The sequence below is a fragment of the Anas acuta genome, chromosome 1 (assembly GCF_963932015.1).
Source record: "Anas acuta chromosome 1, bAnaAcu1.1, whole genome shotgun sequence".
Taxonomy (NCBI): domain Eukaryota; kingdom Metazoa; phylum Chordata; class Aves; order Anseriformes; family Anatidae; genus Anas; species Anas acuta.
Genome location: NC_088979.1, coordinates 82,748,223 through 82,762,090, shown reverse-complemented (window position 1 = coordinate 82,762,090; position 13,868 = coordinate 82,748,223). Strand labels below are relative to the sequence as shown.

The 13,868-nt window shown below is 38.2% G+C and overlaps 1 protein-coding gene across 5 annotated transcripts in view; it reads right to left on the bottom strand.

Moving 5' to 3' along the window:
* Positions 1 to 13,868, bottom strand: part of EFHC2 (EF-hand domain containing 2) — a 57,284-nt gene that overhangs the window by 32,936 nt on the left and 10,480 nt on the right. For all 5 annotated transcript variants that reach the window (XM_068685768.1, XM_068685773.1, XM_068685780.1 and 2 more), the window contains 5 exons: positions 13,525 to 13,675; positions 5,174 to 5,397; positions 3,035 to 3,286; positions 1,781 to 1,891; positions 1,339 to 1,477 (listed from right to left, as the gene is read on the bottom strand). In XM_068685768.1, the coding sequence (XP_068541869.1) occupies positions 1,339 to 1,477; positions 1,781 to 1,891; positions 3,035 to 3,286; positions 5,174 to 5,397; positions 13,525 to 13,675 (877 nt within the window). The remainder of the gene's footprint in view (positions 1 to 1,338; positions 1,478 to 1,780; positions 1,892 to 3,034; positions 3,287 to 5,173; positions 5,398 to 13,524; positions 13,676 to 13,868) is intronic.

Genomic DNA, 13,868 nt, shown 5'->3' with positions numbered 1-13,868 from the left:
ACTTGCAAAGCACCTAACTGTAATATCCAGAGCCATAACCAGCAACTCATGAGCCAGCATTATAGCAGAGGAAGGGCCTTTGGGTTTGGTAGCACTGCTTGGTTGATACAGAATGATCAGCTGCATTTCATTTATCACTCTGCTGTGAACAAGAAATCCCCATTCACTGTTCCAGGATATTTCACTCAGACAGCTGATACGGCTGCCAAACAGAGGCAGCGGTCTTGGCTGAAAAAATTACGAGGCAAGAAGCCCCTGTTTTGCATCTCCAGTGTTAGACTCATTGTTATTATAGATAATACTATGGTTATTGAACGTGGTTTCTTCACACACTGGCTAGTGTACGAAGAGATTTATTTTGGCACAGACATTCGAAGCTATTATTTAAAAAGTTATGAAACATGTTTTGCCAGTTATGAAATTTAGCATTGCAATGGCAGCACTACATTATCTAATTCCCTCAATGCAGCAAAGAGGCCCTGATCTAAACACTGCATCCTATCAGATCATAAGTCAAGCTAAAAGAAATAGTCTACCAATGTATTTTGTTTCTCAATGTCAGAGAAAGACCACAGTAGGATTCTTTCAATCATCCCTGAACAGTCAGACACTTAGCTATATTTATTGAATGAATAAACTGCCAGAAATTAAGTTATTTTTGCAGAAAGATGTCTACAATAGAACCGTTAGCAAGTCCGACTGAGGGAATTCAGATATAGATAAGCGAAAGACCCTATTGTTACACATTTCCAAAATGATTTTTCATTATGGACATAGTTGCTAATGCTTCCAGAATTCAGCACTGAAACCTCACAGAATAAATACTCTGATGATTCAGAATACATAAAACAACACTGTAAAAAACAATAATGTAATAGACTACTACTGTTGTGTCAGGAAATCTTATTATGTGACAATTGTGACATCCATATTAAATGAAACATAGTATAATGGGGAATAATTGAGCCTACTCACCCACTCACCGCTTGCTCTTTATTATCTTCTGACTGCAAACATGGCTATTGGAATGGAGGGGGAAGTAGAGGAGAAGAAATGGCAGTCTATTCATATGACTATTTTGTCATTCTAGTTTTAAAATAGAGGCAGTTAACGAACAGAACATGTACATTATGTATTGTTTTTCAGCAGAGCAACATACAAGAAAGCACTTCTGGATCACCTGAAAAATTACCGCTTTGCTGTTCACAGCCTACAACAGATTATTATTGCTAAAGGTTTTAATGAACAAGTTTTGTCAGTAATAAAATTCAACGACAGTTCTGTCAAACTCAGAGGTATAAAAATGCTTGTAAGGAAAGGATAAGTATCACAACTTACCGATTCCATACTTTGTTCTGTAATAATCTTTAGTGAATTCATCACAATCACAGAGTAATATCTTCCTTCCCCAAACATTAATTACTTCCCCTATTTTCAGGTCACTGTCTCTGTAAAATTCCTGATGCACTGCTCCTGTCTAATAAAATTGGGAACATTTATATAGCAACTCTATAAACCCAGAATCATACAACTTTTCTTAAAATCCAGGTCATTTAGTGTGTGTGCTTTAAAATATAAAAATATAATCTTCATACTTCATTTGCACTCCATGCAAAGGTACCTCACCTTCACATTAAACCTCAGTAGTTTTGATTTGAGCTACTCTCCAGTGTCAACACTATTTTACAAACTCTCCTTGTTGTAGAGGATAACAACAACAGAAGTTACAAAAACTACTATAAGGACATTCCGCTGCTTGAGGTGTTCAATAATATCTGACCTTACGATTATCCAGAATGTAACGGCCTCTGTTTCCTACTAAATTTCCAAACACGTTGAGAACAGTGCGAGCGGTGATTGTGCCCGGCTGATACAACCCGGTTGGAGCATACTGCAAGGAAGGAGACAGGCTGTTAAGAAATGCAGTTAACAGTGAAGAAAGAGAACAGGAACTAACATTTTTTTTAAAGACTGACTATTATTACAGTGTTTTCTTGGGAGAATCTTTAGTAAATTCTGAGGTAACTTTATGCCACTGAACCTAAAACCCTGCGTGTAGGTAAAAAGAAGCATTCAGGATCTCACTGCATATCCAAGAGTAAAGTTTTCTTTTTTCTTGGAAGCAAATAGAAAGCAAAGATTAGCACACCCAAAGTAGCACATCCTTGTCAACATCTGCTCTCAAGGCTACCATTTTGACTGGTAATAATAACAAAAGCATGCCAAGAAAACACTCGGGGCTAGTCCTCCTGGGCTGAACACTGTGCAAATACAGGGGATTCAAGTCAGCATAATTCTATTGGGAGAAAAGTTATTTTTTGTTTGTTTCTATTATAAGCTTCAAAATTAAAATAGAAATTTCTACCAATAATATCAAGTTATTGTACATTGAAACATGCACTTCTCTAGTAGAAGGGGTCTGTCAGCACAGAGTCATTGCTAAATTTCCCTGAGATGAGCCTTCACTGATAAGCACCTGATTAATGCCTGACAAAGCCACTTCATGAATTCTTATTGACTTTAACTAGCTTTCCATAAGGTCCCACATTTAGGAATTCAAATTTAAGAAATCACCCTTGATTTGCTACAAAGAAGTAATATTACTGAATACTTAAACTGGACTTTTCCAAAAGTTCCAAATATTAAGTCCTATGAATCAAACCTGAATTCATCTCAGTTTTATTTTAGTTTATCTACCAATATTAATTAATTTTCTGAACTTACTCTACTGCATAGCTTTATTTGTGCATTTACATTAAGACACTAATATGGGAGAAGGGAAATTTTAGGATATCTTTCTACCTAAATACTATCTCCTTTTAATTTAAGCACAACAAGCCTAAACTTAATTTTTTCCATTCCTTAAAGTTATATGAATATTGCATAGAAACTAAATCATGCAATTATGATTTATGTTCTGATAATACTTTCTAAATATAATTACAATCCTAGTGGAGGATTTTCAAGAAAAAGGCATTTAATATCTCTTTATTAGGAAAAAAAATTGAAATAAGATGAATTTTTCATTCCTTACCTTTGGAAGTTTATCTCTTCTGAGAAAAAGTGGAACTGCATCCCGACCTGAATTTGCTGGTGTAATTTCTTTCATATCAATTGTATCATCAGACAAGTAATAGTGCAGAACCAGTTCCCGCGGGTCATGAAACATGGATTCTGGGTCATCCCACACACAGAAAAAACGTAAAACATGTCCATCATGCTCCAGGAATTGTTTCAAAGTGTCAATGCGCTCATAAGGGCGCAAAGGGTTCATACTATCAAGAATCTGTAGATGAAGGAGAAATCAAGAAAATCACCTTTTTAATGACTTGCTCTTAAAGAGAAGATACCAAACTGCATGGTACTATCTGATCTGAGAACAGCCTTTTTTGGATTTTCAAATGAAACTACACAATTACAATATATGAAATTATTTATGCCATTAGCAAAGAGCTATTCACAGTGTTGTTGTGCCCTCAGAAAATAAAGGAGAACAATTTTGGATTGGTTTTGACCCTTATTTTTCTTGCAGTAAGGTCCCTTAGATCAGGAAATTGTTAAATTATTTTTGGCATAGAGTATTTGTTGCTTTCAGTGTACTAAGCTAGATCTACCCCAACTGGATACATTCACCAACAGTCCTAAAAAGTCAGGAGAAAAATTCAGTGCCATCTGCCCTCAGATTAATCAAGAAAAACAGAAGCAAAAGGCGCTGTCATTATCCCCTGTATAAAATAAAATTATACTCTCCCTACTACTCATGGAGAAAAAAACCCAAACCCTGCAAAGAGGTTTGCAAATCCTTATAGCATCCAGCAGCTAAACAATGGGGATTTTGGGAGGAGGTATGCATTTTGTATTATGCATACTCATAAAAGTGGGAAGAGTTTTTATTCAAATAAAAACTCACATGTATAAAATAACAGCTGCAGAGTATTGGGTTCTGTGTGGCAGAAGAATTTGCTTTACACATGCAAAACACTGTTGATGACATGGGGTAGAGATGCAAGATGACATATGAAGAGACCAAGTAAACAAGTCTGCAGGAAGCCAGAGACATGTTTGAACCACAACTCCAATTGTATCTCCCTTTAAACACTTGCTTGTTGTCATTCATTCAGCTCGAGCAAAATTGTAAGTAGAACATGTAAGAGTTTGATTTTTTCTTTTAATACTGTGTGTATCCCCAGCAGCTGGCACTGACAAATTCAGCCATAAAGGAGAGCAGCTCAAGTGCTCATTTAAATTAGTTTAGCATCTTAACCAAACTAGGTCAGGAATATCCCTAAACCTCCCTGTTTTCAAGTGGCTAGAGAATGCCATTTCCACTGTATTTTTATTTTTTTTAATTATGTGATGAGTGTTGCCTCTTGGGGAGTTTTGTCCAAAAGAGATCACAGAGTCTGACGTGCTTAAGGAAATGATATAATTGTGGTCACAGAATCTGTAGCAATACAATTTTTGTTTTCAGCAGATTTCCTGTGAGAATAAAGATTGCCATTCTAGCTCAAAGATCATTTATTTGATGCATTTTCTCTATTGTGTAGCATTTATTTTCACTGATCCACCAACTAATGTTTACAGATGAAAGTCATTTGTCTATAGTAGACATCAAGTAATATATAAAAATCCATGACAGTGCTATGCCCAGTCAATACTGCTGGTTAAAGTCTGAGGTGACATGAGAAAACACAGATCAACATTGATTATTACAAACCTGATTCATGTATCTAAGGCTGAAAGTAGCTCATTCTATATAGATCGTAAATTTAACATTGTACAGCTATACTAGACACAAAATTTAGGGACAATTTTAATTTTGTGGTTTTTTTTTGTGTTCTTTTTGCTATGAGAGACAAGAAGCTCCATCAGTTTTATCAAATTGATGTACAGACACACACAAGGCTAAGATTATTTTATTTTTACCTTATTTGTTTATTTGAAAAGGTGTGTGAACACATCAGGCAAAAATCAGTTATATTTGAGCCTTCACTATGTTTGTACAATGAACCATATAATGGAATTTAAAAAGCAAGTATTTTCTTGTGATTCATTACATTGAAATAGCTACCTCTACATTCTTTCTGTTTGCCATTAGAGAAATATTTTATATTACTAATAGCAACAGCACTCTTATTAAAACTACGTATTCACCATTACAGCCTCATCTGACCTTTTGCCGCTCTTTGGTATATGGGTCATCTGGACGACTTGCTGGAGGATTCAATCTAACTCCCATCTTCCTCAGGAAATTTTTTGTGAACTGGTCACAATCGGTAATCTTATATCTTTGGGCATAAAAGATTACTTCTGTGTTGATGTTGAAATGATGTATAGTGTAGTACTCATCTTCGTTAGGAGGTGGGAGAGGAATCCGGTGACGTCGAACAATAGTTCCTGTGCAAGTTACAATACATTCATAGAGTGAATATCCTTTGCTCTGATGATCGTTTCACACACTTGCTAATTTCCTATGCTGGTATGACCAAGGCAGATGAAGCCATATGGGACAAGCAAAATTATCCTTCATTCAAAAACAGAACTACGAGGTAGGGCGATTCTGCTTTGGTAAGTGCACTACATCACATTGATCACTTTCTAGAACCTCGAATTCTACACTCAAGTTAATACAGGAAGTTACCACCTTCTGAAACCAACATAAAACTACAGAAAAAAAAAACAAAAAACTATTTGTTGGAACAAATGGAACAGGTCAGTACTTTTTCCAACAAGAACAGCAAAAACCTTTGCTTTCGTTAAGAAAAGGGATGTTTTCCACTTTTACTGAAAAGCAGTCTCCAGTACTCATTAGTAAAATTATTTTTCTTTTAAAAAAAACGAACACAAAAGGTTGTGCAAAACAAATGTGGCAGGAGCATATGGGACAGCCAAGGTTTGTCTGTACACCCTGCGGGGTGAGAAGAGTCATACATAATTAAGGGTAGAGAAAACGCTTGCCCTACTAAAGGAAAGGGTCTGAACTATCAAGCTTGAAGACAGGGGCATTCAACCAAGTTTCCTTAAAAAGTGGAGAAAAAAAAAAAGTAGAATAAAAAAGAGAGAAAAAGATTTTAACTTCATTAAAGTCAGCATACATTTAAGTTTTCTTCTTTAGAATATTTAAATGAAAGGAAGCACTGTTGTTCTGTGCACATTGCATTTGTTTATATTCACCATATTAAAAGAGAAGGAAACTGCTATATGTCTATGAGCTGAAAACTCACATCGATGAATTGGTTAATGCTTCAAAAGTACTCATTGCTGATAATGAAGGGACTGGAGCATCTTTCCTATGAGGAAAGGCTGAGAGAGCTGGGACTGTTTACCCTGGAGCAGTAAAAGCTCAGGGGGGATCTCCGCAACACCTATAAATTAACCTAGATGATTCTGTGACCCTTTACTGAAGTGCTAGATACCTCTGGTTGCAAGAAGCTCAGCAGTATCAGCCAGGGGAGGTTTAGGTTGGATATTAGGAAGAACTTCTTTACTGAAAGGGTTGTTAGGCATTGAAATAGGCTGCCCAGGGAAGTGGTTGAGTCACCATCCCTGGAGGTCTTTAAAAAATGTTTAGATGTAGAGCTTAGGGATATGGTTTAGTGGACGACTTGTTAGTGTTAGGTCAGAGGCTGGACTGGGTGATCTTGGAGGTCTCTTCCAACCTAGATGATTCTGTGATTCTGTGAAATATGTGATGGGAGGGAATGAAGAAGACTGTACCAAGCTCTTCTGAGTGGTGCCTGGAGACGGGACAAAAAGCGGTACGCACAAATTAAAAGATTTGACATTTCATCCAAGCACAAAGAAATGTTTTTTTATTGTGAGGGTGGACAGATACTGCAATAGGCTTCCCAAAGAGGTTGTGGAGTCTCCATCCTTGGACATCCAACTGGACATCCTTGAAAACCAACTGGACATGGCTCTGGACAACCTTCCCAAGCTGTTCCTGCTTCAAGCAGGATCAGATAATTTTACGAGGTCCCTTACAACCTCAACCATTCTGTGATTCTGAGACACCACAATTATTTCAAAAATAACCTGTAAGCTACAGCCTCACTAGCTCAAACAAATATGTAACACACACATTAAAGGAAAGCTATGCGGCTGCACATACAACAAGCTATGATTTATTCTGAGCAAAGTTAAGAGTTCACAAAGAACTGCAGACTGTCAAAGCTGGGACTACTGTTTTTTTCACTATGAGAGAATGAAGATGACAACAGTGAAAGCTTTGCCACATCAATACATTAGTATATTTGTGTGAAAATAACCCACAGAGAATAAAAAGATGGTCCAGTCTTCAAACTCAGCATCTTTGCTATGCTTACCAACTTAGATGTCCCTGTAACAACAGCTTTATAACGCAGATACCCTCTGGCTAAAACCATGCAGAAACCACCAAGCCATGCTATTAGAATAATCCCTTGCCACCATAGGTTCCTAACAACTTTACAATTACAGTAATTATAAAAGGTGCAACATTAAAACAAGTGCAGTAAACACACAAAAATTCCAAAACTAAAAAGAGTTCCCGTACTAACCTACCACGACAATAGTTTATTAGACACAATTATCTGAAAGGTCTATCTCATTAGCTCTCATTACAGAACTGGATCTCTTTCCAGCGCCCTTCAGCTGTGCATCTGGTAGTGCTTCCCACTGAGTCCCTTTTGATGATTCTCCAGTGCTGCTTTTTTTGTTTTGGGGGTAAATGGGAGTGGAGGGGGGATGAAAAGAGGCAGAGGAGGAGGGAGAAATATATTGCTGTGTATTTTTGTTTGGTGTTTGCGTGGCCTCATTTCTGAGTTAGCCCATGGAAATTCTTTATTGTTCACTTTATTTCCCTAGGGACTAATCTGTATGAAGTATTATCAGAGTTGTTTGTTACATTCTAACTCCTATAATGAGTAGTCTCCTATAATATAACTCTTGTAATTAGTCTAACTACCTTTTATTTTACTTTTTTTCTTTCTTTTTTTTTTTTTTTTTGCAAGTGTGGGGAAGAGGAGAGGGCAACAAAGAAAATTTACTTTATATCCCTGTTAAAATACTTATTGAAGAGCTGTTCAATATCTTGATGTTTCACATGTACCAAATCGGCCGTTCTTGTTACTGACCTTTGACTGTAAAATAAATGTGAGCTTGTATCTGCTTAAACATACATACAGTTAAGATGCATCTTCATGGAAATATTAGTTAGAAAACATGGCAATTAGCACATTTTCACATGATGCAGCACTGCCTAACGCTACCATTAACAAAACCATGTATTTTGAAAATATATTACCTAATTTTGTCTAATCCTTGGGTTGCTCCCACAAAACTCAACAGACAATGTGCTGAATTGGAACAGCCCTCCACATTAATACAAATGCTGTTGAATCATCCTTTTAATTACAATATAATGGTTAACAATTTTCTGATAGGAGGTGCTATCTGAGGGTATATCCACCTCAGAAGTGGTAAATAAGCCTTCAGCTAGCATTTCCTATCACTTTTCAAAGTACAATACACGTGCCCATTTTGTTTTGAGGGGATAAGAATTTCTTTCCTAATGTAAAATGTCTTGTACAGATAATATCAATCCTAGCACTCCTTTATTTTTACTAGGTATCACTGTGCCCAACCTACACGTGTAGAGAAGGTATTTTATATTGTTGAACTTGAAATTTAATAAAATGTGATCAGCTCCGGTTAGGTCTCAGCATTTTTTAAGTTGTCCCTTCTTCTGGAAAATAATTACTTTTCTCCTTATAGAACTGTGCTAGAAATCATTAGAGGAGGATCTGTGCACCTGCAACAATCCTGTTGCTGAGAAGGGATGGATATTCTTGATGTTTCATTTGTCTTCTGTCAGTGTCTTGAGCAGGGTATCCTACTACACTACCAACCAGGATTTTAAATATTTGCATCTGGTAAGTAAGGGCAAAGCTTTTCTACGCTATGTTCTTGTAAAGAAAGTTAGTGTATTGCTTCTCTCTGACAATGGCGGTGCCAGCAAGTTTCCACGTCACAATTTTTATCTTCTCTTTTCTCAGGGTTTCTGGTTATTTGACAACTACAGTAGCAGCTTAAGGAGACCTTAATTGTAGTGGAGGACTTCTGCCTATGGGGTAGCTCGTGCAGCTGGGCACCACATGGTTTTGGCTTCTGCTGCTACGCTGCTCTGCGGAAGAAATAAAGCGGTATCAAGAATTTCCTCAGCACGGTTTACTGACTCCCTCTGCACTACTTAGGAGTGCATCAGAGAGGAGAGGAATGGGTAGCACCTGGATTTTGCACACTCTCTGCTTGCACAGAAAGCAGAAGCAGCCACCACCATTCCTACAACACAAAGAGTTCACCCCAAGAAAGAAGGGGGGCTTCTTCATTCACTTATGCCCGCCTCAGAACGTAGCAAGGTCAAGCTTTGGCCACCATCAAACATGGCAAAATCACAATTATTTCAAGGTCTCGGGGGAGGCCTCAAACTCTTAGATAATCAGTTATATTGGAGAAGCTGACTGCAGCTTCGCTTTCCTGATTGTGCTTTCCTCTTCAGCCAGCCAGCCTTGGGAGCCCCGCCAGCAGGCAGCCCCACTCTCTTTTTCAGCTGGCTGACCTTGGGGAAACCAGCCAGCTGCTCTGCTCTGCTCCAGCTCTCAAGGCCTGGGTTGCACTGGAAGCTTCAGTTAACCTCATGGGACAAAAATGACCTTTAGATAAGACAGTATCAGCCAGATACAGTCCTTTTAACTGGGAGTTAGAGCTACAAACCACTTGCACCGCCCTATCTAGCTTGGCAACCTAAGGGGAGAATTTCTTTTTATACTGGGAGAATAATTATCATCTTGGCTTCAGAAAAACATTGTGCAGTTTGTTATGTGGTCGAGTTTACTGTCCTCCCCGCACTCTGTACTCCCTTATCTTTACTTAGTTCTCATGCACTGTGACTGTCCTGGTATTTTTTGCTTTGATTCTGGTTTCTCAAGTTCAGGTTGGCCTCTGCATTCCTTTGTGTTTTGCATTTTGAAATTTCTACAGTTTTCTTCTAATGCTTCTAATAATTTCCACAATATTTGTCAAACTATAGCAAGGCAGTTTCCAAAATTAAGTGTACTTTAAATTTTGGTTATTTAGTAGCAACCGTAACTGTCCAAAACAGTGTCCAAGTACAGCAGCCAATTCCATAAAGCATTTTTCTTTTTTCAACTCACTGAAATATGTTTCCCACACATCATTTACTTTGTCACTCTGAGATTTTGATCCCTGGTAAAAGTACATTTTCTGGCTTTTTTTTTTTTTAAAGCCAATTTGTTTCAGCTTTGTAAAATCCTAATTGAATTTAGAAATTCTAACTTCTTTGCCAGGTGTTTCTTCACCAAATCTTCCCGCAGTCTGTAAGCCTCTCCAAGTTTTTCCCTGCAAAGCAGCAAGTACTACCCATGGGGGAGATTACAGTAGGAAACTACTACATTTCCCTAATCCAACCGTGCCCACAAAGACCTGTACAGACCATCAAGCTCTCACGTGTGGGATAAAGCACAAGAACTGGTAAACCAGTGGCCTCGAGGCATTAAGCAGCCAAGTGAAGACCTACCTTTGATCTACCCCACCACTTCCGTATTTACTCTTCAAGACGACTCCTGAGAACAGCTGTCTCTTTTACAGCTTTCCCACCTGGGTATATGTCCAAGTCAGGGTCCCCACCATCTTCTGCAGATTAATTCCAAAACTTCAGCACTTTTTCCATAACGGTTTTTTGCTTTTCCTCCTTTACGCAACCCCTTTCCTGCCACTGCAACGCTCCAAGTGTCCACGCAGACCGAGCCTGTCCTGCTCTTCAAATTCCCACACGTTTTCCATCATCTACATCCCCACATCTGTGCTCTTTTCTTCAGCACAGTTTGCACTTCCTTCAACAAGCCAAGTTCTGCTACAGTTGAACTCTCCTCTACAAAACCCGGGCATTTTAATTAACTGAAATGTTTGATTTCAGCAGAGGTGCGGAGGACAGCATTATGGTTAAGACCCTGAACTTCAGCTCAGTTCAGTTCCTCTTCCTGTTACAACCTTTTCTTTTTTTTTTTATACGATCATGGGCAAGACTCATTCCTTTGTGATCAGCCTAACAGCCTCACTATGCAGACAGCTGGGCTTCTGCTCCTTTCAGGCTTGAAGTGTTCCTAGTCAGGACAGGGAATTTGAATAATATAGGAGATATAAGAGGCAATGGGCCAATTTTTAATCGAAAACTGAGTTAAACTGGCAGTTAAGGGTTTAAGCGCTTCCTATATGTATACATATACACATATCAAGCACTTTATAGATTAAGCATTATATATATATGCTTATTTAAATAAGCACTATAAGACTGCTTCTATATATATTTAAGAACAATTATTTATCACCCTTAAGATAACAATTTTGTGGCTGTTCTTCATGTATGAAGCATATAGTCACTACCCAAGTGCTTAGGAGTAAAGAATTTGCTGACATTGGCAAATTGGCATTGGCAAATTATCATGAGAATTGGCATCTCATCTTTTTTTCTCCCCTACATCACACATTTATCTCCAGCATAAGCAGAGTTATTAATGTGGATGCTTATGACAAAGCATAGGCCCAAGATCTTCTCATTGGCTGTGAAGCCTAAACACATGAAGAACAGTTTGGGGGCCTTTCAATCTACAGTATCTCTTCCTTCCTACATACATTCAATATACTGAGCTTCCTTACCAGCCCAACTGTCAGCAACAAATAAATTAAATGCTCTGTTAAGATCCCAGAATACTTCTTTTTAATCCATCCAGTTAGTGTTTTCTACACACTCATTTATCCCACAAAAAGTGCTCATGCAAAGCCGTAGAGGCCTTCAAAACATCCACGCACAGAACACAGAAAATTCCTGTTTCTCTCTAATACAATCCAGTTCATTTTAGATCCAGTACCAAAGATGACTTCAACAGCCATTAACACAAGATACAACCAAGGAAACGGGGGGAAATTGTAGCCTTCCTGTCACCACAGGAACACGACTAGACTGCCAGGAACATCAAGCCGAAGAAGCAGCCTGCACAACCCATACTGCAATGACAATGACTCATTCCTGTAGCCAGTTTCAAAGCCATCAGCTTTGAATTTGCTTTCCTGCTGTAATAAACCTGGCTTCCACCTTCCCTTTCAGAGGCGTCACCTCTGCCTCTTAGGTTAACTGTGCTTCCTTTGCTGATGATCATCTGTTCAAAGCCACATAATCCAGAAACAGCCACTCCCATGACGCACAAGTCAAGGAAAACCTACATCTGAGGGCACCTCCAGCCTCAGACAGATGGCTGCAGGGGGGGTAAGTGTCTTGTAAATTCCCAGGTGAAGAGATCCAATGTGCTTTTCTTCGGGTCGTGAAAAAGCACTCACCCAGGCAGGAGTATGAGTAGGAGACGAGGTTCCTCTGAATTCAAAATCAGTTCCTACTGAACAGCCAGCAAGATTTCTGGCAAGAAGAACTAATCAACAGAGGAAAAGCCAGGTTTGAAGTACTAGTTTAAGACGATAAGATTCCCAGGCAATTTTATCCCAAATATACCTGTGATGATGAGCATAACACTTTCAAATATTGTCCTACACTGTAGATAGGTATATTTATGGATCATACCTGATCACCTTGGAAAAGAATAGGGCAGTTAAAAGGTTAATATTTTTTTAATTGCTTTGCAGCGATCCACCAGAATGTACAGAATATCTTCTGGGATTGGGAGGCGCGGTCATCCCAAGATACTCATCCCAAAGACATCCTGCTTATCTGGACTACATCCCTTGCAAAACTTTTTAATTCTGGCAGTGACCCATAAACACCAAGCAGCAGCAGCTGTGCTCCTCTTCTGCAACAGGATGTTGACCGCCAGCTCACATTTTCTTTATGTAAACCAAGTTCATTAATACTCCAGTAAGTCAGTTTACTAAACCTTTCTCCAAAAGGTCCTCAGGCTGGCTCAAGCACAGTAATACAACTCTGAAGCAAGGCAGAATCTTAACTTAAAGGTGTCAAGAAAAAATTACTGACCAAGGGCATTTAATCATAACCAACAGCCAGAGGCACAAAAGGTGCTCTGCTTTAGTAATTGCAGAGAAACCTGAAGCATCTAAGGAACAATTACAAAGATGCAGCTAGAGAACTTATTATCAGTGCCAGGACAGGAGGATCCAGGCTCAGGAATGGAAATCCAGAACACAAATTGCTTTTGCAGAAGTGACAGTATATCAACAAAAGACCAACTATCATTTGACTTCTAACTGCTACATTAGAGAAAAAAAAAATGTATGCGTGTGTAGGAGGGGATTCTGCCTTATAAAACCTACTTCTTCAAAATCTAAGGCAATAAAAGAGTTCACATTGTGATCCGTAACAAGAAAAGATAATTATAGCCATTCACGTTACTGCCCATTTTAAGTATAAGAACTCACGTTATGTATCCTTAAAAGGGACCGAGAATGTGCTGAAGATATATAAAGGGAAAAAAAAAAAAAGGTGATATTAAAAATACGTACCTTGCACTATGCCACTGTTTTTCACTCGGGGTTCAATCACTTGAATTGTATCATCTTCAAGGTAGAAGTATATTTTACAGTGTCTTATTCTATATAGCTCTTGATTTTTGTCAGGCACTTCTTCTTCTACATAGGCATCAAAAGACAATACCTATTAAAAACAATAAATACACATAAAGCAGCAAAATCTTCAATGCTTTTGCAAAATGCATCAATAAAATAAACTTATATAGACTATACGCTAACTAAATGTATGGATTTCGGGAGGTAGATTTATTTCTCAGAAATGTAAGAATGGAAATCGACATTAAATCACATAAATTTAAAATTCTTTGCTTGGCATT